The following is a 22,523-nucleotide window of genomic DNA, read 5'->3' on the forward strand; positions in this document are numbered from 1 at the left end:
CAATGCAGTATTATTTTACATTTATTATTCAATTACTATATTCCTGAATACAATTCAACTCCTCGGAAAACAATGAAACTCTGTTTATTTAATGTGTCTCTTCTTTTCTTTATTGCTTTTATCTATGCTTATAGATTATTTCTTATATTTTATGCATATGCCATTTATGCCCCTATATCATCCCAATCAACTATGACATGCTGTTTTCAATTGGTTTATTGGTCAGAAATGACTTTTTTATGGTCCAGAATACATTTTTTGTGGGCCTTTTTTTAATCTTTTATATTCTTGGCTGTTTTATGGATTGTTTCATAACACTTTTACTGTTACCAGGTTGTGTTAAAATAATTCCATGAATAAATTTGGTTGCACCTTATTTTAATTTTAAGATACAATTCTCACAAATAATAAACCATCAACTATGACATTTGCCTCAATAAAGCCCTAATTTGCTGCTTATTAGTAGTTATTTAGGTAGTAGTTTGGTTTAAGTATTGAACATAGATTTAAAATAAGATCATGCAGAATTTGTACTTTATTACTAATAAACAGCCATAATAAACAGGTAATACGTTGGCCCACACTGAATCTGAATGTTTGGAAGAATTTTAGCCCATCATTGAGTCCATTTATTTACTTGTGAAAATTGATATTTATTCAGTTTTTATATTAATTTCAGTAATATTATAGCCTAATATGAAAATTTTCTTATGATTTATTTACAAAACAATCTACAAAGTATGTTCTTTCTTTTAGTAGATATATTATATGATAGACTTGCTTTTTTAACCCAAAAAGTTAATATAATTGGATTAAAATAAAAGTTAAAAAGGTATTTTTATTATGTCATATATTAAGTTTTTAGGTATGATACTCAACAAAATTCTTTGCAGAAATAGCAATAAGTCACCAGTAATAGTAAGAATTATTACTTAAACTAAAGTAGGATTACTGTAAAAATATTTGCATATTAAGAAATGTTCACTAAAATGTTCTTTGAAGAACCATTTTTTGTGGAAAAAATATCCTTTTAAAAGCTTTAAAATATCTTTTTCTACTTGTTATGCAAAAAAGTTAAACAAAAAATGTCTACTTAAGCAATATAGTGCAGCAACTGAATAAGATAAAAATCTAAATAAGGATTTTTTGTTTTTGTTTTACAATAGTAAATATTTTCCCTGAATACTGACTCATTTAAAAAAAGAATATTTTCAAGAGGGCTGAGATGAAAACAACAGTTTTGTCCTAAACCGCAGAACAGATGAACCTCCTCAATTGCTCATATCTGAGAACTATTAGTTCTTCCCAGAGTCTGAACTCTTAGGGTACTTTATTTAATTAGTATGACACCACAAATTTGGCCAGCATATTCTGAGATGTCAAAGGGTTTTATGCCTCAGAATAAATTAACTTCATTTCAAAGTACTGTTGAAATCTGGGCCATGTAAAAGACCAGTTCAGGCACTGTTTAAAAATCATTATGTGGAAATGTGAAATCCACTTAAGCCTACATGTGTTTGCCAATTGACTCCAATCAAAGTGAAATTAGCGGTTTCATGTTTCCCACGAGACCGACTGGAATTAATTTAAAGCCATCAAAGTCTGAATGCATTTATATCAGCGTTTCAGTATTTAACGTCGACAGAAAACAGCAGGCCAGAATTAATTAGCAAAACACTCACCTGTGAAGATGAAAAGGGCAAGTTTTACAAAAGTTTGTCGAGTAATATAATCCATGGCTCCTTAAAAAGGATCCCGGAGATAAAGTGTTTGTTAGCCTAATCTCTCTGTCCACTTTTACTCCTGGCGCGGGAAAAAAAAAGATTTATATTAGCAGATAAAGCGTCTTTCCTTAACTCCAGTTTGGTCTCGTGGCTCCAGCTTCTCGCGCCTCAGAGCTGCTGTGATTCATTATGATGCTGATGCTGCAGCGTCTCTCTCTCTCTCTCTCTCTCTCCCCCTCTCTCTCTCTCTCTCTCTCTCTCTGCTACTGTTTCAGTGTGTTTCTGATCAACCGTCGCTCGGTCCTAATGCCGGTTAGTCACAGACAGTAGGTCATTCAAAGGTGTAATCAGTCATTTTCTACATATTGCTCATTTGTTTTACCAGTCAGGGATTCGATTTAAAGGAACCATCGGTGCTTTAAGAAAAACATGTACATTAACAGAAGGTGTAAGCTAGCTACATGTTTATCAGTGGATAAAAAGCAGATTTATGCAGCAGCAGGTCGCCCTCTCATGTGCTATAGCTTTGTTGACATAATTTGACTAGCTTTTTCAAGTAATTAGCTTAATTGTGGTGTGTCTAAGTTGTACTGAGAAGTTTTTGACTCAGAAACTCTGGCTCTGGTGTTCTATTTATATGTAAGTGGACTTTGAAGTGGACAGTAGCCATCTAATTAAAGGTGTCCATGATTATGTTTTCACTTTTTAAAATTTAGTATTAAAGTGAAAATTATCTTTTGTAAGCTGTTTGGACAGAACTGTATGTAGTGTGTCCACAGTCATAGTGGTGATATAAAGACATTAAAGGCTCGTACACACCGGGACACTTTTGTTTGCATTTATCCTCAGCGTTTTTCAAGACGTTTTTCCGGGTTCAAACCCAAGCGATTATTACTGGCGTTGAGCAGAAGAGCATGCAAAATCACTCCTTGCTGTTAGATGGCACTACACAACTTTAAGCTTCTGACACCCGCTTGTAACACAGAAGAAGACAGAAAGTTGACATGATTGTTGTTATGGATGGTTCAAGCAGCAGCTCCAGCTCTAGCGATGAAGAAAGGATTATTGTTTTACAAAGCAATAAGCAGCTACGCGTTCATATCGCCCTGGGCAAAGAGCTTAGAATGACCAAGAGGCGACACTCTAGTGTAATTTGGGAAACAGCCACTAGAGGGTGTGGTGGCCATTATGGTATGAAAACTCCAATATAACAACACCATATTCATTTATTCATTCATTTTCTTGTAGTCTTAGTCCCTTTATTAATCTAGGGTCGCTAAAGCGGAATGAACCGCCAACTTATCCAGCAAGTTTTTACGCAGCGGATGCCCTTCCAGCCGCAACCCATCTCTGGGAAACATCCACACACACATTCACACACACACTCATACACTATAGAAAATTTAGCCTACCCAATTCACCTGTACCGCATGTCTTTGGACTGTGGGGGAAACCAGAGCACCCGGAAGAAACATACGCGAAGGCAGGGAGAACATGCAAACTCCACACAGAAACGCCAACTGAGCCGAGGTTTTAACCAGCGACCCAGTGACCTTCTTGCTGTGAGGCATCAGCACTACCTACTGCGCCACTGCCTCGCCCTACAACAGCATATTATAAGTCGGTAAAATAAACTATTAAAAGTGCTGATGATTATGATAACAAATGTTGTATTGTCGTCTTTCAGGTTGTATCTTGGCTTTAATGCGCTTTTTAAATAAATAAATAAATAAATAAAAAACAAAGCAGCTGCTTGCCATCGCGACAGTAAAGAGATCCTATACGCTTATTTCACGCGGCCGCCATTTTAAAGAACCAAAGCGAGGCTGCGGTGGGGTGCACTGAGCGCGGATGACTCAACTGATCCTCACAGCTTCGCGCTTTAGTCTCCGTGTATCTGTGTTTGGTTTGCGCTCAGTTTACCACTCTTCACCCAGTGCAAACACAGATACACGGACTGGAGCGCGAAGCAGCCGTCAAGATCAGTCGAGTCATCAAGCAGATCGCTCGGCTCGTCTGTGTTTGTGCTCAGTATACAACGGTGGGTGAACTTATGACCTTCTTGGCCAATCACAATCATTTCTGTTGAACAAGTGAACACAATGGCAAATCAGCGCTGTTTTAAGAAAGCCATCAACATTGCCTTAAATGTTAGCGCGAAATTGCCAGTTTTTCTTTTAATTCAGTATCGTGACAAGTCTAATATAGTAAAAGAATCAGTTTATTAACTCTAGTTTGATAAATGGCATCTAAAACGTGTGTTTGGGAAAGAAAACGTTAGCTAACTAGTGCCATTTCTCTTAACTTTGCTGAAAATGAGCTCTGATATCCCTTTTTTACATTCACTATTCATTCAGAACGGACCTTCGGGTCACCCGGAAGGCGGAGAAAGGATAAATTTGTATCACTTTATCTTTGCTGATAAGATAAACTGCCAGGTACACAACATTCCTATGTTCCTATGATACTTTTGGGTTTCTTCCCACTGCAGCCTCGATTTCGCTTTTGAAAATGGCGGCCGCGTGAAATCAGTCTATGGACGGCCGATCATTTTCACTCCAAAATGGTATAATCCGGGGCTGTTGCTGGGCGCTGCTGTTGCAATGGAACGTTCTATTGAGTGTTGCCTCTTGGTCCTTCTAAGCTCTTTGCCCTGGGCATCTTCTTCAATGTGCGCTTGCATTGGCAGTTTTGCTCTTGAGCGCCTCCAAGTGCTGTTTACTGTAACTTCAGCAGCTCCGTGCATGTGAACAAAAGTGCCAATTTGATCGGTGGAGAAGGTTTTGACATGGTGCGTCAAAACAAAAAAATGAGCATGAGGCTTTTTTATTTTAAATGATGCTTTTACAGCTGGCGTTTTGCGCTTTGGTGTGCACGATCACGTTGATGCCCTTTATTTATTCAAGAGACGTTAAACGTTGACCTAAAACGTGAGCAAAAAATGTCTCGGTGTGCACGGGCCTTAAGTCTCTTTTTTAAAATAGGATCCAAATCTCTCTTATTTTGAGGCCCACTGCAACATGACATGAGTGTGGTTTCCCCAAATTGACAGCTTTGTAGGCTATTAACATGTCTTCGTAGTGACAGGTATAATCATATCAACAAGACCGGACATGCACAAAGCACTGGGATAAAAAGATCTGTTCAGCTCCCTGTGATCATCAATCATCATCAAATGTGATCAAGAATCAGTTTTACAAGTTTAAAATGTTTTTAAAACAGTGCATGTTTGTATTTAATCACAGCGATTTTACCGTCATTATCACCACAACCGCATGTCAGTACAATTATGAAAGAAGATGCTTCAATCCCGGTTTGTGGACGTTAAATCAGGTTTATTTTGTACATTTACATAATGGATATCCATACAGCACTGGATATTAACCTGTAGCCTGCCACATTTGCCATGCAAAAATTTAAACGCGAGCTCTGTGTGTGTCCGCTGCGTGTGTGCATGTTTGTGTGTGAGCGTGAAATTTGTAACATTGTGTGTGACTCATCGCAGAAAGACTTGAATTAACTCCGCAACAAAGACAATAAATAAATAATCATTGGGAAGTTCTTACTGTAGTATTTCTCACAAACATTATGTGAGATCTGCTTCCTTCATGTTTGTCACTGTGCTGCTTATCTGACACAGCCGAGGCGGAGGTTGGTGGTGGGGAGAACTAGCATTAAAGGCACAGGCCACAAAAACAGTTTCCAATATTTCCTGATAGGCATAATAAATAATCTGATGAGGGTTTTGAGCTGAAACTTAACAGACACATTCTGCAGACACAAAAAACATATATTAAATCTTGAAAAGGGGGTAAAATAGGTGCCCTTTAAACAGTTGAACTGTTCAAGATGTTTCAGCATAAACAACATGTGCAAAGTTGTGGCACTCAAAGTTAAATTAGAAAGGAATAGTTTTATTTATAGAATAAATATAATTAATTTAAAGATCTTTATCTTATTATTATAATAAGACAGTGTATATATATATGTGTGTGTGTGTGTGTGTGTGTGTGTGTGTGTGTGTGTGTGTGTGTGTGTGTGTGTGTGTGTGTATGTATATATATACATTTTTCAGTAACCTGGGTCAAACGCTTCCAGTGAACTGTATACCATTACAAAATCAGCACGTTTAAGGTCTGTTTTTTTTTTTTTTTTGATCAACAATCTTCACTGCTTGATATAAATACGATATAAAGTGGATCTCAGAATGTACAACAAATACTGCATTAAATTACATTTTCTATCCTATGTTTTCAAAATAGAGTTTCAGTGCTAGCCTGCTAATCCTGACAGGCAGGTCCATATAAACAGTCTTTAACTCATTTTACACTTAAACAAATGAATTAATTCTGAAGTCTATTTAACTGATTCTTTTTTAATTATTACAACATCGACTCGGTAAAAGGAACCATGTAAAATTGAAAAAGTCACATTAACTGTTCACTAGAAGTTTATCGATATGGAAAGAAACACATATACTGTACCCTATTGGATCGGGAAAGGTCTGTGAGTCACGACAGTTGCGACATATGTTGCTACACCGACCACTGCATTGCACAATGTTTTTTAAAGCCTATAAAACATAAAACAAACAGCTGGTTGGGACAGCAACAAACTTGTAACATCACAAACCTAAAAGTTACATAAACAAGCATGATGTTTTTCACAGTTAGTGAATCAGAACATACTGGGCCAGCTGACCAATCAGAGCCCATTGCGTGTTTCAGATGAGCTAAATAGAACCAGAAAGTCAACAGACATTTTTTGATAAATAGAAAACAGTGGTGAAGAATCATGTGAAAAATAATGTGATTTATTTTTTTATAACACAGCATAAACACATGACATTGCACGAAAAAAATAGAATCAAACCTTTGAAAATAGCTTATTTTCAAAGCTTTTCCCCCTCTCTTCATAAATGTAAAAGTAATTAACTCATTGGGATTTGTGGACCTGTGCATCGATGGATTTGCTCTTCAGTGCTTAAACTTTCAGCAATGAAAAAACACACTTCAAATCTGAAAACTGGACTCACAATATCAATTCAAACTTCTATGTTAATTGAACTGAATTGAATTATTGTCCAACAAAATTATACAAATATTAAATAAAAAAGCATTCCTTTAGCTTAAATAATACAGCTTGTCACTATCAACGCAAAGATTGTAGGCATGCATGGCAAATAGAATTAATCAAATGTGTTTGAGAAATGCAAAAATGGAAATGGATACAGAAAAGACTCTGCCATGAGTCCCATGAGATTGGTCATTTACAGGTTAGAGAAGATCAGTTGACTGCATGATTACAATTAATCATGATAAAATACACAAGACAAAATGGACATAAACACATTATGCTAATTTCAATATATTACACATAATAAGCTCTTTTTAAAACCTTTGACGTGATTTTATATGAATTAAATTAATAATAAATTATGTTTTATACAATTATGCATGAATGTATAAGTGTGTCTTCCATCACAATATTTTGTTTTGCTCTGTTATAGGTTCACCGCTTGGCAACGTCTGAGGTGATAATAAATCTACATAGATAAAGCATTGCAGTGATGCATTTCTGCATAATGCAGCCATTAATAAATCTAAATGGAACACACAACCAAAAACATATATTAATTGACGATGATGTTATTAAAGCACCACAGAAAGTGCTGTTACCAGAATTCTGGAGTAGGGGGGTGTATTGTGATTCTCTGTCATGTGACGCACCATGTGTTTGACATGAGTTTCTAATATAGAGTTTAGATTCGCCTGTCAAATTTGAGAATAATGATAGAACGTCTGGCATTTAACCTTTAAGGAAATAGTTCACTTCCTGCCACAGAAGTTCTGCAGCTGACTTATCAAAGACATATCAAAGGCATTAATATTCTCCTTAAACCATTTCTTTCTTTCTTTCTTTCTTCTTTTTCTGTTTCTATTGCTGTAGGGGACACACAAATAAACACTAGGCATAAAACATTTTGAGAGAATATTTTGCAAAACAAATGCACACAAATATGTTCATGTTATGAGCTCTGCGACAAATCGGATAATAAATATTTGCACTGATCAGCTAGGAAGAATGAACATGAAAACATTTATTGTGAATGTAAAACATCTGAACAGTTCCAGAGATCAAAGTGCACAATAAACAGATTTATTTATTCAAACAAAGAACACATTCAATGTATGCCCTATTTAATATTTCTCCCCCATTCAGATAACTCAGTAATTTAATTTTGAATATGGGGATACTGTGTCCCTTTCCAATATTTTTCTAATGCTAGGTGCACTTTTAGATACATTCAAATTGGAAATTAATCCATTGTTTTTGCTGATAACCACTTAAATATTAATACAACTACATGTATTAAATACAAAAAATAATTGTACATTAAAAAAATGTGCCTTAGCCTACTTTTTCTTTTAAATATAAACTTGTTTGTGTTACATAAAATATGTTGCACATGACATTTTTATGTCAAATCTATCAGAGGGTGATGTCTACCTTTTTGCAGATCTGATTTATGTTACTTAGTGAAGTTCATTTATAAGCTAATTTCGAGAGGATCACGTGATTATGATTGAACACGGCTGGTTCTGCATTAGCTATGTATGATCCACCAATCAGACCACTCCTAACCCACCATAAAGAGCCAAGGTTTCGCGCTACCACCTTCCACCCCTACTTCTCCACCTTTCCCTTCATAGGGTGGCACGGTGGCCCAGTGGTTAGCACTGTTGCCTCACAGCAAGAATGTCACCTGTTCTAGTCCTTTAACAGGCCGGCTGTCGTTTCTGTGTGTAGTTTGCCTGTTCTTCCCGTGCTCGCATGGGTTTTTCCCGGGTTCTCCGGTTTCCTCTTACATTCCAAAAACATGCACTCCAAGTGAATTGATCTAAATTTAGCACTAGTCAAACTCTTATCCTGCAGCATATCTCTTCATAGCATTTATTTTAGGAATCAGCTTTTATCAAGGGGGGAGTTGTCGAGATCTACCTGAGCTCAATGCTCCCCTCTCGTCCTGCAAACGGGAGGGAGCCCAGGGCTCAAGGACCTTTTGGCCTCAGGGCTCTCTCCCAGGACAGCATGCCAAACTTGCTTATAAACAATCATCAGCTAAGTGTGAACTCTTGAATAGGATACATTTTGTTGTACTTTTCAGATACATGTCCTTCTTGTACATGCCCACAAAAAGGCAGGGCTTGGTGTACAGATTTGGCATGGGACAATTACCGTTTTCAAGATACAGTTTACTGCAGTTTGGAAAAGTCAAGATTTTAAATGTTTTTTAGGACAACAGTATCTCCAAAAGAAAAGATACCGAAAGACTTCATTTTAAATTGTAAGAAATCTGTGTTTTAGAAACTAATAAAGACAGCAGAAGTCAATGATTAATTTGAATGATTTAGCCTAACATGTTTACTACTCCAAAATATTTTAAAAGTTTCTCAAAATAAAATATTTTGTGTTCAAAGGGGGAAGTTTTTGTTTTTAACTCAGACATTTAAAAAGAATATATTTTAGAGCAGTAAATGTGAAAACATGATATTTTTATCTAAGGTTATCATAATATCAGAATCTTATACCAGCCCATGAGTGTATTACTGATCTGAACCCTTTCCTAAACCCAACCAATAGTGTTTTCAAAGACAAACGTAAAAAAGAAAGTACCCTGCGACCACAAAGAGTTACAGTACATTGATTTTACATTGCTTTTATCTTTTTTGTGGAATTGTGGTTAATCGAACATGAAATTAGAGAGCTCTGCGACACAAAAACAGCTCTATACAAGGTGAGCTACCAAACAAACTGATCCATATAAACATAGACAGATGAAGCAAACGTATGCGATTACGAATCATAGACACCGTTCAGTTGTTTTTAGTACCTATTTCGTATAGTGCAAAAACTGCACAAAATTAATCCTTAATTTATTGATAATATATTTCTTTAAATTTCATTAGTGTGGAGAGGTACAGAAGTTGTTTGCACCATACAGCCCTGTAGTATGTTAAAGTATACATTTTAAGGTTTTGGCTGAAGCATATATTTACAATGAGCCTGTGTTGGAAATACAGTGCTAAAGAACACTTCTATTATTACTTTTAAAATAGAAAAATGCAGGATTATTGTAGTTAATAGTATACTTAACATAAATAGAATCTCTTCCTTGGATATTTGTAGGCAATCTTGCAATTAACCTTTACCCTATTCAGCCAATAATGAACAATTATTACAAGGGTAAGTTTCACGTTAGCCACTTAAACTCACTCATAAAAGCAAGTGTTTTATATTGGCATTAATGGTTCCATGAAGAAATTTTAACATCCTTGCAACATTTACACTGCACCAAATGTGTTTTATGGTGTATTTATTTTTACACTACAAAATCAAATGTTTCTTCTAAGGCATTGCTGCAGCAACCTTAATTTTTAGAAATATGTTACACAGAGAGGATGGAAAATATAGTTTTTGGCTTCCTAGAGTTCATGATGTCTGTTTTGAAGTTTGCACAAGTGAAAACTGAAAGATTCATCAGTCAACGAATAATCCAGTGGAAGATACATGTGTGAGTTTTATTGCATTAGAAACAGAATTGCGTAGCTATTCTTAGAAAAAAACACATTACTGGGGGGCTGAGCACTGATGGTGGACACACTTTGAATTACTCAATTTATTCAATCATTATCTCTGTCTTCTGTGGAAAACTAAATCGAATGGTATAATTCTAAGAACAGAGGAAGAGATAAGGAATAAAAACACCAAATCAACATAATAACATTCATTAAATTAGATCACATCACGTTGACCACGTTCCTGTAGATAAAAAACAGGGCATTAGATGTCACGGTCGGTTTCCCATAGAAAGCATGAACTGAAAAAAGGGTAGTTTAAACACAATACAAGTCCCTTTGGATGAAAGTGCGTATGAAAATAGATAACAGTTCACAATAACAGTGCTAACAATGAGTTGTGGCATGTGCTAATCATGAACTTTACTACAACAGGAGTCACGTGAGTTCTTGGGTGAATAACAGCGACCCTAATTCCTGGTTAGTACATGCTTTTAGTTAATTAATCTAATAATTACCACATTAGTTCATACTTAATTCATCCTTAATGAACTCATGTTATGTTAATGTATAATTCAAGAGTTCACACTTAGCTGATGATTGATTATAAAGCTTGTTTGGCATGCTGTCCCGGAAGAGAGCCCTAAGCTCATTAGATCCTCGAGCCCTGGGCTCCCTCCAATTTGCAAGGCGAGAAGGGAGTTTGAACTCAGGTAGATCTCAAGAACTCCCCTGCTGTAGTGGTTAATGAACAGATAGTGATAGCACTTAAGAGATAACTACTTACTAGGAGGATGTCTATGGTGCTGATTTGGATTAGTCAATTAACTTAAGTTGCATGTTTTTGGACGGTGGGAGAAAACCTGGGAACCCAGGGGAAACCCACATGAGCACGGGGAGAATGTGTAAACACCGCACAGAAACGTTGGCTGGCTTGGTAAGGACTAGAACCAGTGACGTTCTTGCTGTGAGGCAACAGTTCTAACCACTGGGCCTACGTGCCACCCATCTAGGAAAGAAGGAGAAATAGGGATGGAAGGGGGGGGGGTTGGGGGTTTCTTTAAAATAAAGATGGCTGTCATATGGAACTTAGGGTATTTATAGTGGCTAAGGAATCATCTGATTAGTGAATCATTAATTGAATAATGCAGGGCCAGCTGCAAGCAATCATAAACATGTGATCCTCTCGAAATTAGTTTATAAAAAAACTTCACTTATATCATGACTTTACTTGGAGGGGCACATCCTCATTAACCCATTCTTAACTACTCATGAACTCCTTACTTAACTACTTCTTAGACGTTGGTCTGCGTTTACACTGAATAACAATAGAAAAGTGTCAACATGAACAGTTTAAACAGAGGAGTTTATGAGTAATTAAGGATGAGCTAACGGTGATGTGCCCCTCCAAGTAATGTCATGACATAGTTATACATTAACAGTTCATGAGCTCATGTTGGTTACATTTAGCTTAAACTAAAATGTTAATTAATACATTAATTAACAATCATGACCTAACAAGTCATTAAGGTAGCCGTAATTAACACATGTGACTCATGTTGTAGTTAAAGTTAGTTCATAATTAGCGCGGGCATTAACTCATTATTAACTCATAGTAAAGTAATGTTTAGTTTCCATATTAGCATATCCTTATTCATGTACTGTTATTCTAAAGTGTTACCGCAAAAAAAAAAAAAAAATCAATCTTTGTTCAAATAAACCTGTTATGTGGTGTTGTTTTTGTAAGCCGGTCTCTTGATTGTAATTGGTAAGTGGAAGTGTTTTCCACATTTCAGTTGTTTGATTTGTAACACCCAAGAAAATGTACGTATTGACAAATATCCTTTGTGTGCAAAATAATATATGTTGAAAGCACTAACCATGTCATTTAGCTACTTGTTATTTGCTACTCAGGCAGAGAAAAAAGGGAGAAAAAAACACACACAAAGCTTTCAGGTTTGTACTTAAAACACTATATATAATGTACAAAAGCATTTCCTAGAAATGTGGGCGAGTCGCTTTCCCCTTCAATCATTTGTGTTGTTACTTCTTACAGTACGTCACTGAATATTTCCAGCAACATTCAGAAGACAATCAAAGCAGCTCACATGCATGCACATTCATATTTGATATTGTTATTTTTGCTCAGTGCCCTAAAGGGTTTGGTGGTGGTACAAATATTATGCGATATATATTTTTTTGTAATAAGGCTGAATCATTTCTCTCAGGTCAGTTATTAAATTTTATCCTCTCTCAATGATTGTAAAGCCAGCCTTGGGCTGCCATATCACAAGCAAAACTCTCCATCAGTCAACAGCGCCCTGAATGCTTTCATGTCCTTTCCATATTTGCCTCAGAAAGAAAATATGTTTTCGCACCTGAGAAAATGACTTAATGACTGGAATATATATTACATGGAGACAAAGTGCACACTGCATGTCTGCATTTATTTCTAAGTTTAACCTCTGAAATAAAGCTCAAAATGGTTTCCTGTGATTTCATGCTGGAAGTTTGACCCCGTATTTTGCAAAGCTAAAAAAAAAAAAAAAAAAAAAAGGAGTTAAGAGAAGCTGTACAGGGTATCCTGAAACAGAATATCTGGAATAAATATAAGGAATTGATGAGGAATAAATGTGACCACACTTTTACACACTAGTCATATTTTGATCCAGTTTTATGCAGATTTGGGGAAAAGTCTAAACATTATTTTGTAGGACCATAAACTTGAGCACCTTGTAGATTAATCAGTCTGATGCAGAGATTGTCTTTTTCACTTTGGAGCGTTATCTATAATTTAAGTTGCTCTCGAAGGTCGCTGTCTGTACTGTAAGTGTGCATCTACATCTTCTCACTGACCTTACAAACTTACTCAGCACTTTTTAAAGTCAGACTTTACTCAGCACCTTGCAAACTTAACTATAATGTAGTCAGCACCATTTAGACCAGAGATGCCCAAAAAAGGGCCTATGGGCCAAAGTTTGCCCATCGTAATCTTTGATTTGGCCCACCATCCCGACAGAGAAAAGAATAAGAATTATGGAGCGAATGCCTTTAAAAGACATTGTCATTTATAATTAAACATTTGTTTGTTTGTTTGTTTGTTTGTTTGTTTGTTTGTTTGTTTGTTTGTTTGTTTGTTTTATTGCCGAGTTACTCAAAAATTTCACTTAAATGTTATAAATGAATCAGATTTTTTTAATGTAAATTGATGGATAGAGGATCATCCAGAAGACATTGGTGAGCAAATCAAGGGAAAAACAAGTGTAATTCCATTCTGTTATAAACGAGGCTGTTTTTGTTTTTATAATATGTTCATTAGAAAATGTAAACAAAAAATGCTGTATTAGTTAATATAAAGCAATGTTTTTTAGTTAATTTTAAATATTTTTAAATAAATTAGGAAACTACCCATAGCAACTACACTTACCTGTAGCCCACTAGCCTAAATCAAGTTTGGTTTTTGGCCCTTTGTATACAAAAGGTTTGGACACCCCTGATTTAGACTCATGCAAATACTATTTTGACTCTAAATTTAAATCCAAAATTGTCCATCCACAAGATGGCAACAAAGACCGCAGAATAAACTCTTTAGAGGAGAAAAACTCAGCATAAAACTACAAACTACAGCCTATCGAATCATTATGTAACTGGTAAGTGACATTCTAAGTCGATCTCTCTCTTTTTTGTATGTTGCAGTGCCGTATTTATACCATAGTAATGGTAGTGTGTTGAGTGTGAGATGGGACTCACATATCAGGGAAGTATGTATTTTGTGTTGTCCACTCTTTATATAACACTGAGTAACTTTTTGGTTGGCTATCTGTTTGCTTCTAATGAGTCTCCTGTTTCCGTTACTGCAGAGTTTAGTAAAAAGAAAGAAAGAAGAAATGCCCGCATGTGTTTAGCATTTTTCCTTATCGCAAACACAACAGTAATCTAGTAGCGTTTTCTTTGCTTTGGCTTATTCGGGGTTAATTATTGTGATATCCAGATTGCAACAGAGAAACACTGGTAAATCTCTTTAGACTACTGGCATTTCATGTCCTTCAGCCTTATAATCTTAAAATATGAGCAAAATCACCTGTTTTGTTATCACTTAGGCTAGATAATTATTCAAATACAAGCTCTAAAGTGACATTGGTGAATTAGTAACGGCTTCTGCTGTTCTGATGTCAGTAGTTCCTCATACAAAAAGGATTTTGAAACTCTCCGTGTTTGATATTTTTTTTATACACGATGATGCCGTCAAACTCTTGTATACAATGTACAGCCACATCGCACTGCTACTTGTGTGATATTGCTCATATAAATACCTGCATATCAACATATTCATATTGAATGTGGCTATATTTGGCTCTGGAAGATATATCAGATGATTGAGACCAAAAATGGCCATTAGATATACCCAAAACAAATTATATTTCATGTTCAGCCACTATTGATATACATCTGAATCAGCAGTAGATTCCCAAAAAAAAAAAAAAGTCTGAGGTAAGGGTGCGTCACATGGCCAAAAACCAGAAGAATCAAATATATAAAAAATGATTTATACACAGTCAGCCATGGATTATCCCTTGCTTATACTAACTGTGATCATATTACTATAAAGTTCATCACAAGTTTACAGATATTTGGGTAATGAAGTGTCACTAGTGTCTTTCCAGTAACAGGACTGGAAGTCACTGCTTGTGTGTGCATTTACTGGCAAATCCATTCTCTAATTTTAAAGTAATTTCCTATTATTTACTGTGTAAGGGGGCTATTATGTTTATTTTTCAATGATGCCTTTTGTGTGGTGATAAATGGATGACGCTTCATTTGCATTTTTCAATCTACATATTTTTTATTTCATATTTAAAAATGTTTGCTCTTTCAGCCAAAATCCAATAATGTTTTTTAGTTGTTAAAATTTGCTTTCATAATTTTTATAAATTGTTTAAAGAAATGCACACAGCACTTCTGCTTTTTAAAATCAGTGTTTGTACTAAAAATGAACAGAATCACAAACAAACTGCTTTATCTAGTCTAATTAAATGTACTTTTTGTTTTCATGACGGGATATCTCATGATCAAGTAGGCTTTGTTTCAGTCTCTATCGTCACTCTTTTTCCAGTTTGGATAGAATTGCTATGGTCTGTCTATTTAGAATGAGATTGGTGTGCTCATATGGTAAGAATGTGACGTTTGGATGCACACAACCCTCTAGAAATGATTGTCTTGGAGCATTTCTTGACCAGAACATTACATCATCACCTAAAGATCAAGTGGAACACCATAAAAAACATTTCTCATTGTCTGCTCATAGACAATTGAATAGAAAAATGAGTGTGGAGTTCAGTAGGTCTTTGAAAGAATAATAAAAGACATATTACTCCACAATCCAAAATATGATTAAAAGAAAGCTGTTTAATCTTGGTTCCAAAGTTTAGATTGACTTCAGTAAAATCATCGTCATCTTTTATGTCCATTAAAAATGGGATGACATATGAACTGGAAAAACAAGCAGGAATAGCATTCTGGGCACCAAGTCATGAAGCAAATGACATTTTTTATAGCTTTATCATAGTATTTGTTAATACAATATACAATAGTGTCATCTGATCATAAAAAACAAGTGACCTCTGCAGACACATACATAAAACACATACACGGAGCTTAAAAACAGTAAATAAAAATAATGCAGTAACAATTTTTTTTTAAATATACAGTACATATTTTTTATCAAGCAGCACTGAGCAAAACGGAACATCAAGACCGCAATTTATTCAAAAGGCCTTTTTTTTTTTAATTGCTAAAGTATTCAAGTGCAATACTTTCCCATGAGAACTGGTGTCAGAAAGCACTTTAGGCTTGAAATGGCTCTTCAAGAGTCATTCATTTAGCTGCTTATTTGCATTGAGATAGCAATGACCCTTTTGCTGATATAAATACTGTGCATTTATTCCATTATCATGTAGGTACATGAGAATCTGCTATCTTCCCATAGGAGATAACATTGGACAATTTAATTATTATAGTTAAAAATAAAACTATAAAATAAATCATTTTTATTAGGTCAAATACATTGTTGGTCTGTTAAATTTTGTATTCTGATTGACTGAAAGGTGTTAATGCAATTGCTTAATGCACAAGTAGTTCCAGTCAGTTTTGATCACAGTTCGAAAAAAATGAGCTTCCCTCAAACATTAGTAGTTACCATAGCAACTATGGTATAATTGCCAGCAGCTAGCTCTAATTATAACTAACTAGGTTGCTGCCGGAAGTGGTGTTAGTGAGACCAGCAGGAGGCGCTCAACCTGCGGTCTGTGTGGGTCCTAACGCCCCAGTATATTGATGGGGACTCTAAATTGCAGTCTTTCGGATGAGACGTTAAAACGAGGTCCTGACTCTCCATGGTCGTAAAAAATCCCAGGATATCCCTGGCATCCTGGCCAAGTTTGCCCACTGGCCAGTCATCATGGCCTCTTAACCATCCTCATATCAAAATTAGCTTCATCACCCTGTCTCCTCTCCACCAATCAGCTGGTGTGTGGTTGGACACAATATGGCAAACGTTAAGTCATATTTAAGGTGGATGCCCCCCCCTCCCCCTCCCCCCAATTGTGTAAAGCGCTTTGAGTGTCCAGAAAAGCGCTATATAAATGTAAGGAATTATTATTATTATTAGGGGGTCAAGCGCGTAGCGCTGAAACCCTATTGTATTTGTTAGGATTTTTATTATTATTATTATTCTGCCGAAGTCACTATTGCCCAGCCCAAACCGTAAGGCCGAGGGAGCTGAAACTTGGCCAGATGGTAGTACCCCGGTACACTACGTTCTCACCAAAGATCAGCCAAATCGGACCATAGGTGGCGCTATGGCGTTAAAAACCCACTTTTTGGACATTTTTGGCCGCTATTCGTTCACCGTTTGTCGTAGACTCAAAAACTTAACATTTTTTGAATCCTTGGGTTAACCCGAACAAAAGTGCACAGCTGCACTTTTTGCTCTACGGCGTACCGTTTTCCCGCTACATCGCCATTTGTCCGAAACCTACTTTTGCGAACTAGTCCTAGGTTTTTCACTCAATCTGAACCAAACCAGCTCTCAAATGTTCTCTAGACACTGAATATCAATAATTATCAAAAAAAAGTTGACATTTTTATTCTCACGCGAATCAGTACACAACAATGTTCGATGCTAATTGAAGCTAAATGCTAATTGGAGCTATAACTTTTGAACGGAATGAGATATCATCACCAAAATTGGTACACACATGTATAAGCTCAATTTAAGGCGACAGTGCAAAATCAGCGGACTTTGGCCACATGGTGGCGCTATAAAGCTTAAAAACCATAAAATGACCCTAACCTTGTGACTGTTAGTCCGATCAGCTTGAAATTTGGCATGCAGTGTCTTTGACCAAGTTGTCATAACATACTATAAGAACATTGGCATATCTCAAAAAACATGGCCGCCATTGGCCAATTAAAATTGAGCAGCCATTTAACAAGGTTAACGATGAGTGATCAAAACGAAACTCACTGGGCATGTTCGACTCATGGTCCTAGAGGTCTGTAAGAATTTTGAAAGAAATCGGCCACTAGGGGGCGATTTTACGTATTTTTAGTGTGTAATGGGTTGTGTATCACACAACCTTTTGCGCAACCAGACAAAATACATATCATATGATAGGCCTGCTCATACCGAACAGTTTGACACTCAAACCACTGCTGTCACTTACACCGTTCGTTAAATATTCATCAATATAGGAAAAACCTACTTTTGCGAACTAGTCCCTGGTTTTTAGTTTAATCGCGACGAAACAATTGTTGTTAGAATCTCTGGACTGTGTAGATCAATAATTATCAAAAAAAAGTGGAACTTTTCACTTTGGCTAGCTGTAACAGGCTCATTTACAAAAGGGGCGTGTCCACACGAACCTACATGCCTGTAAACCAATAAGGAAAACTCAAAACACCACAGAAATTGGTGAGCACATGTGGCATATCAATGCGAATAAACATGCAAAATTTTGTGAAGCTCAAACCATAGGTGGCGCTACAATAGCAAAAATAGTCTTTAAATAATGCTAAATCGCTTAAAAATAAAGTAAATTTGCTTCATTTACACACTATTTCACAAAAAACACTTAATCTACATATCATATGATAGGTCTGCTCATACTGAATAGTTTGACACTAAAACCACTGCTGTTACTCAAACTGTTCATTAAAAAAACATCAATATAAACAAAACATACTTTTGCGAACTAGTCCCTGGTTTTTAGCTCAATCGCAACGAAACCAGTGTTGTTAGAATCTCTGGACTGAGCAGATCAATAATTATCCAAAAAATGTTGAACTTTTCACTTCTGATAGCTGTAACAGGCTCATTAACAAAAGGGGCGTGTCTACACAAACCTACATGCCTGTAAACCAATAAGGAAAACTCAAAACATCACAGAAATTGGTGAGCACATGTGCCATATAAATGTGAAGGAACATGCAAAATTTTGTGGAGATCGGGCAGTAGGTGGCGCTATAATATTAGAAATGGTCCTAAAAATATGCTAAAATGGCTTAAAAATGCAGTAAATGTGCTTCATTTACACACTTATCACTGAAATGATTTACAAGTTAATTTTTTTGTCCATCTTGGATGTTTAAAGGTCTCAAAAACATATATTTTTAATATTCTATCATTTTAGCCACTATAACACAGACTTTTAACTGTCACATACCATTTCTAACCACTAGATGTCACAACAAGACCACTTATTTATTGTTCATAACATTTGCATACCTTTGTTGTTTTACATTTTTGGAGTTTTTAAAGTGAGGGAAATTGCATTTAGGATAATTCTGAATCACATTTTGACATGATGTAAACACTGTTATGCATTAAACCTCTAATTTGGTCCCAGTTAACCTCTTCATAATAATTCTAATAGGCAAAACTGGTTCTATAATTAAACACCTTGTTTTAAAACATGTGTAAAGAAAATCACAACTGTGGCCACTAGATGGAAGTAACAGACCACTTATTGTTTATTTTACTGCTCTGTAGCAAAGAATGTGATGTAATGCATTCTGAATCCCAAATTGACATGGCATGAACACAGTTCATGCATTTAAGATCAAATTTTGTCAAAGCTTGTCACACTTTTTACTCTGTAGATTTTTTTATTCTTTTAATAAAACACAAAATTTTAAGTTTATATAGTTATATAGTTTTGTCATTTTCATTAAGAAGAGCTAAAATAGCCATAACTCAAAAATGGATTTAAAAATATTTACACCAGACTTGTTACACATATGCAAGAGGTTAATCAGAGGTCATAGCATGAAACCCGTAGACATTGGCCACATGGTGGCGCTATACATTGTAAAATCACTGTATCCGAGTAACCATTTATCTGATTAACTTAAAATTTGACATGTTGTGTCTTTGTCTAAGGTGCCATGACTCGATCTACACATTATATCATAGGGCTGCGTATACTGGTCACTTTGACATAAAATCGGTCACTCGAAATGTTCATAAAAAATTTGCCAATATGTAAAAATCGAAGTTGCTTTTCTGGAGTGTTTAATCAAACATTTGTTAGCTCAATCTATAAACTCTAACACTGTAATCGTATATTTCGTTGTCGAATAAACTACTTACAGGCGTCCTAACTGCTATATGACCTTACCCTGCTAAACCGCTTGACCCCCGTTAATTGCTGCTTGCAGCTATATTTATTATTATTATTATTATTATTATTAGCAGATAATCCCCTGTATAATCTTGAGGATCCAGATATTAACCAACTTGCAAATATGCTCAAACACATTTACAAAGTGGTAGCTCATATACACACACACACTCAGTCTGCCTGTGACTGATTCAAAGCAGGGACTAGGAGATCTAACATGTCATAACTGACAACAATTTGGTCAAATGTTGCACTGCAAAGGGCAAAACTAGTTTTAACTTGTCTGTAACTTGGCAAAGGTCCATGGAATAAGTGAGATAATCAATAGATTGCTGTGTGTTAAAGGATTTTAAATGTTTTTTTCATATAGTATCAGGTGATTGGGTGGATCGCATTGTGCATTTAAAAATGCATGATAATCTGTTGATTGATCTTTACATATTAAAACATAAATAAAACATTGTGGCTATAAATATACACCTAAAATAAATATAATGTAACACCTAATTCAAACTATTAATTACATTAAAACATGAAATTTCTCTGCTAAAGAGTTTTGCTAATATTATCTAAACAACAGTTTGTTCAGAGAGAAACTAGCACTCGTTGGTCATGCTACATTTAAAAAAAAAAAACTGGTTCATTCACCTTTCTACTTCTGGCAAAATTGTAATGAGTGGTTAGCAGATATTTGTTCAGTTTTCCATTTGTTTACAGCATTTTAACTAAGCTGGACATGCACATCAATAATTGGCAATTAGCGGTTAGAGATGTGCTGTGCAGTGCAATGACCTGTTAAAAATCAGTTAAATGGGGGGGAAAACATCAATTGAGCGATATCCAAAATGACGCTTAGTTAATTTCACGTGCATCAATACAACTAATTAATCAGAAGCATCTGGAAAGAACCGACAGTTTAACACACTACTAGAGGCTCAGAACGATGTGAGTAAATATTTAATGTAATGACTTTTTAATTTAATCATTTGCATTATGCTTATTATAAGCATCTTTTGTCGGTTAGACCATTAGAACACTCAATTTTAAAATAATCAAGCATATACAGGTATTCTGTAATAGAAAATGTCTTTTAAGTAGGATTTTATAGCGTATTCATCGGCCACTTTATTAGGTACACCTTACTAGTACCGGGTTGGACTCCCTTTTGTCTTCAGAACTGCCTTAATTCTTTGTGGCATAGATTTAACAAGGTACTGGAAATATTCATCAGAGATTTTGGTCCATATTGACATGATAGCATCACAGTTGCTGCAGATTTGTCAGCTGCACATCCATGATGTGAATCTGCCATTCCACCACATCCCAAAGGTGCTCTATTGGATTGAATTCTGGAGACTGTGGAGGCCATTTCAGTACAGTGAACTCATTGTCATGTTCAAGAAACCAGTCTGAGATGATGATTCACGACATGGAGCATTATCCTGCTGGAAGTAGCCATCGGAAGATAGGTACACTGTGGTCATAAAGGGATGGACATGGATGGACATCATTAAACCACCACCACCAGCATGAACCGTTGATACAAGGAAGGATGGATCAGTGCTTTCATGTTGGTGACAACAAATTCTGACCCTACCATTCAGATATCGCAGCAGAAATTGAGACTCATCAGACCAGGCAACGTCTTCTATTGTCCTATTTTGGTGAGCCTGTGCAAATTGTAGCCTCATTTTCTGTTCTTAGCTGACAGGAGTGGCACTATGTGTGGTCTTCTGCTGCTGTAGCCCATCCGCCTCAAGGTTTGACGTGTTATGCGCTCAGAGAAGTTCTTCTACACACCTCTGTGGTTTTTTTTGAGTTACTGTTGCCTTTCTATCAGCTGGAACCAGTCTGGCCATTCTCCTTTGACCCCTGGCATCAACTGCTGCTCACTGGATATGTTCCTTTTTTTCTGACCATTCTCTGTAAACTCTAGAGATGGCTGTGCTTGATAATCCCATAGATCCGCAGTTTCTGAAATACTTAGACCAGCCCGTCTGGCATCAACAACCATGCCACATTCAAAGTCACTTAAATCACCTTTCTTCCCCATTCTGCAATAGTACCTGGATGCAGCCTTTATGATGCAAGCTGAGATTGCATCACTCAGCGATGCAATGTCAGACACAATGCACTCAAATTGAGCGAGTGACGTCACTGTGAGGGGTAGGGTTAGATGAGCCCATTATAAAGCATTGGATGCAGCTCAGATTGCACTGCACCAGGTCTGCATCCAGACCCCTCTCTCATTCTGACGCTCGGTTCGAACTGCAGAAGGTCGTCTTGACCATGTCTACATGCCTAAATGCATTGAGTTGCTGCCATGTGATTGGCTGATTAGAAATGTTGTGTTAACAAGCAGTTGGACAGCTGTACCTATTAAAGTGGCCGCATTATTTACTAATCGATCACTTATCAAGCAAGCATGTTTGTGATTCATCATGCTATGCTGTAATATATTATGAGTTGTCCCTGTATTGCAACACATTCCTACACCTTAAGTTTCTCATAAATTTAAAACCATGGCAAATTAGCCTTCC

General features: G+C 36.2%; 2 protein-coding genes across 4 annotated transcripts in view; one reads left to right on the forward strand and one right to left on the reverse strand.

The window, feature by feature from the left end:
• The window catches only part of LOC147839992 (uncharacterized), a 782,854-nt gene that overhangs the window by 201,216 nt on the left and 559,115 nt on the right, over positions 1–22,523 (forward strand). The gene's annotated exons all lie outside the window — the stretch shown is intronic.
• ltk (leukocyte receptor tyrosine kinase) overlaps positions 1–22,523 on the reverse strand; it is a 141,120-nt gene that overhangs the window by 89,563 nt on the left and 29,034 nt on the right. For 2 of the 3 annotated variants that reach the window (NM_001442457.1, NM_001006660.2), the window contains 1 exon segment: positions 1,683–1,905. In NM_001442457.1, the coding sequence (NP_001429386.1) occupies positions 1,683–1,737 (55 nt within the window). In that variant the 5' untranslated portion in view covers positions 1,738–1,905. 3 annotated transcript variants of the gene reach the window in all.

The sequence above is a fragment of the Danio rerio genome, chromosome 17 (genome assembly GCF_052040795.2).
Source record: "Danio rerio strain M-AB ecotype USA chromosome 17, GRCz13ab, whole genome shotgun sequence".
Classification (NCBI taxonomy): Eukaryota; Metazoa; Chordata; class Actinopteri; order Cypriniformes; family Danionidae; genus Danio; species Danio rerio.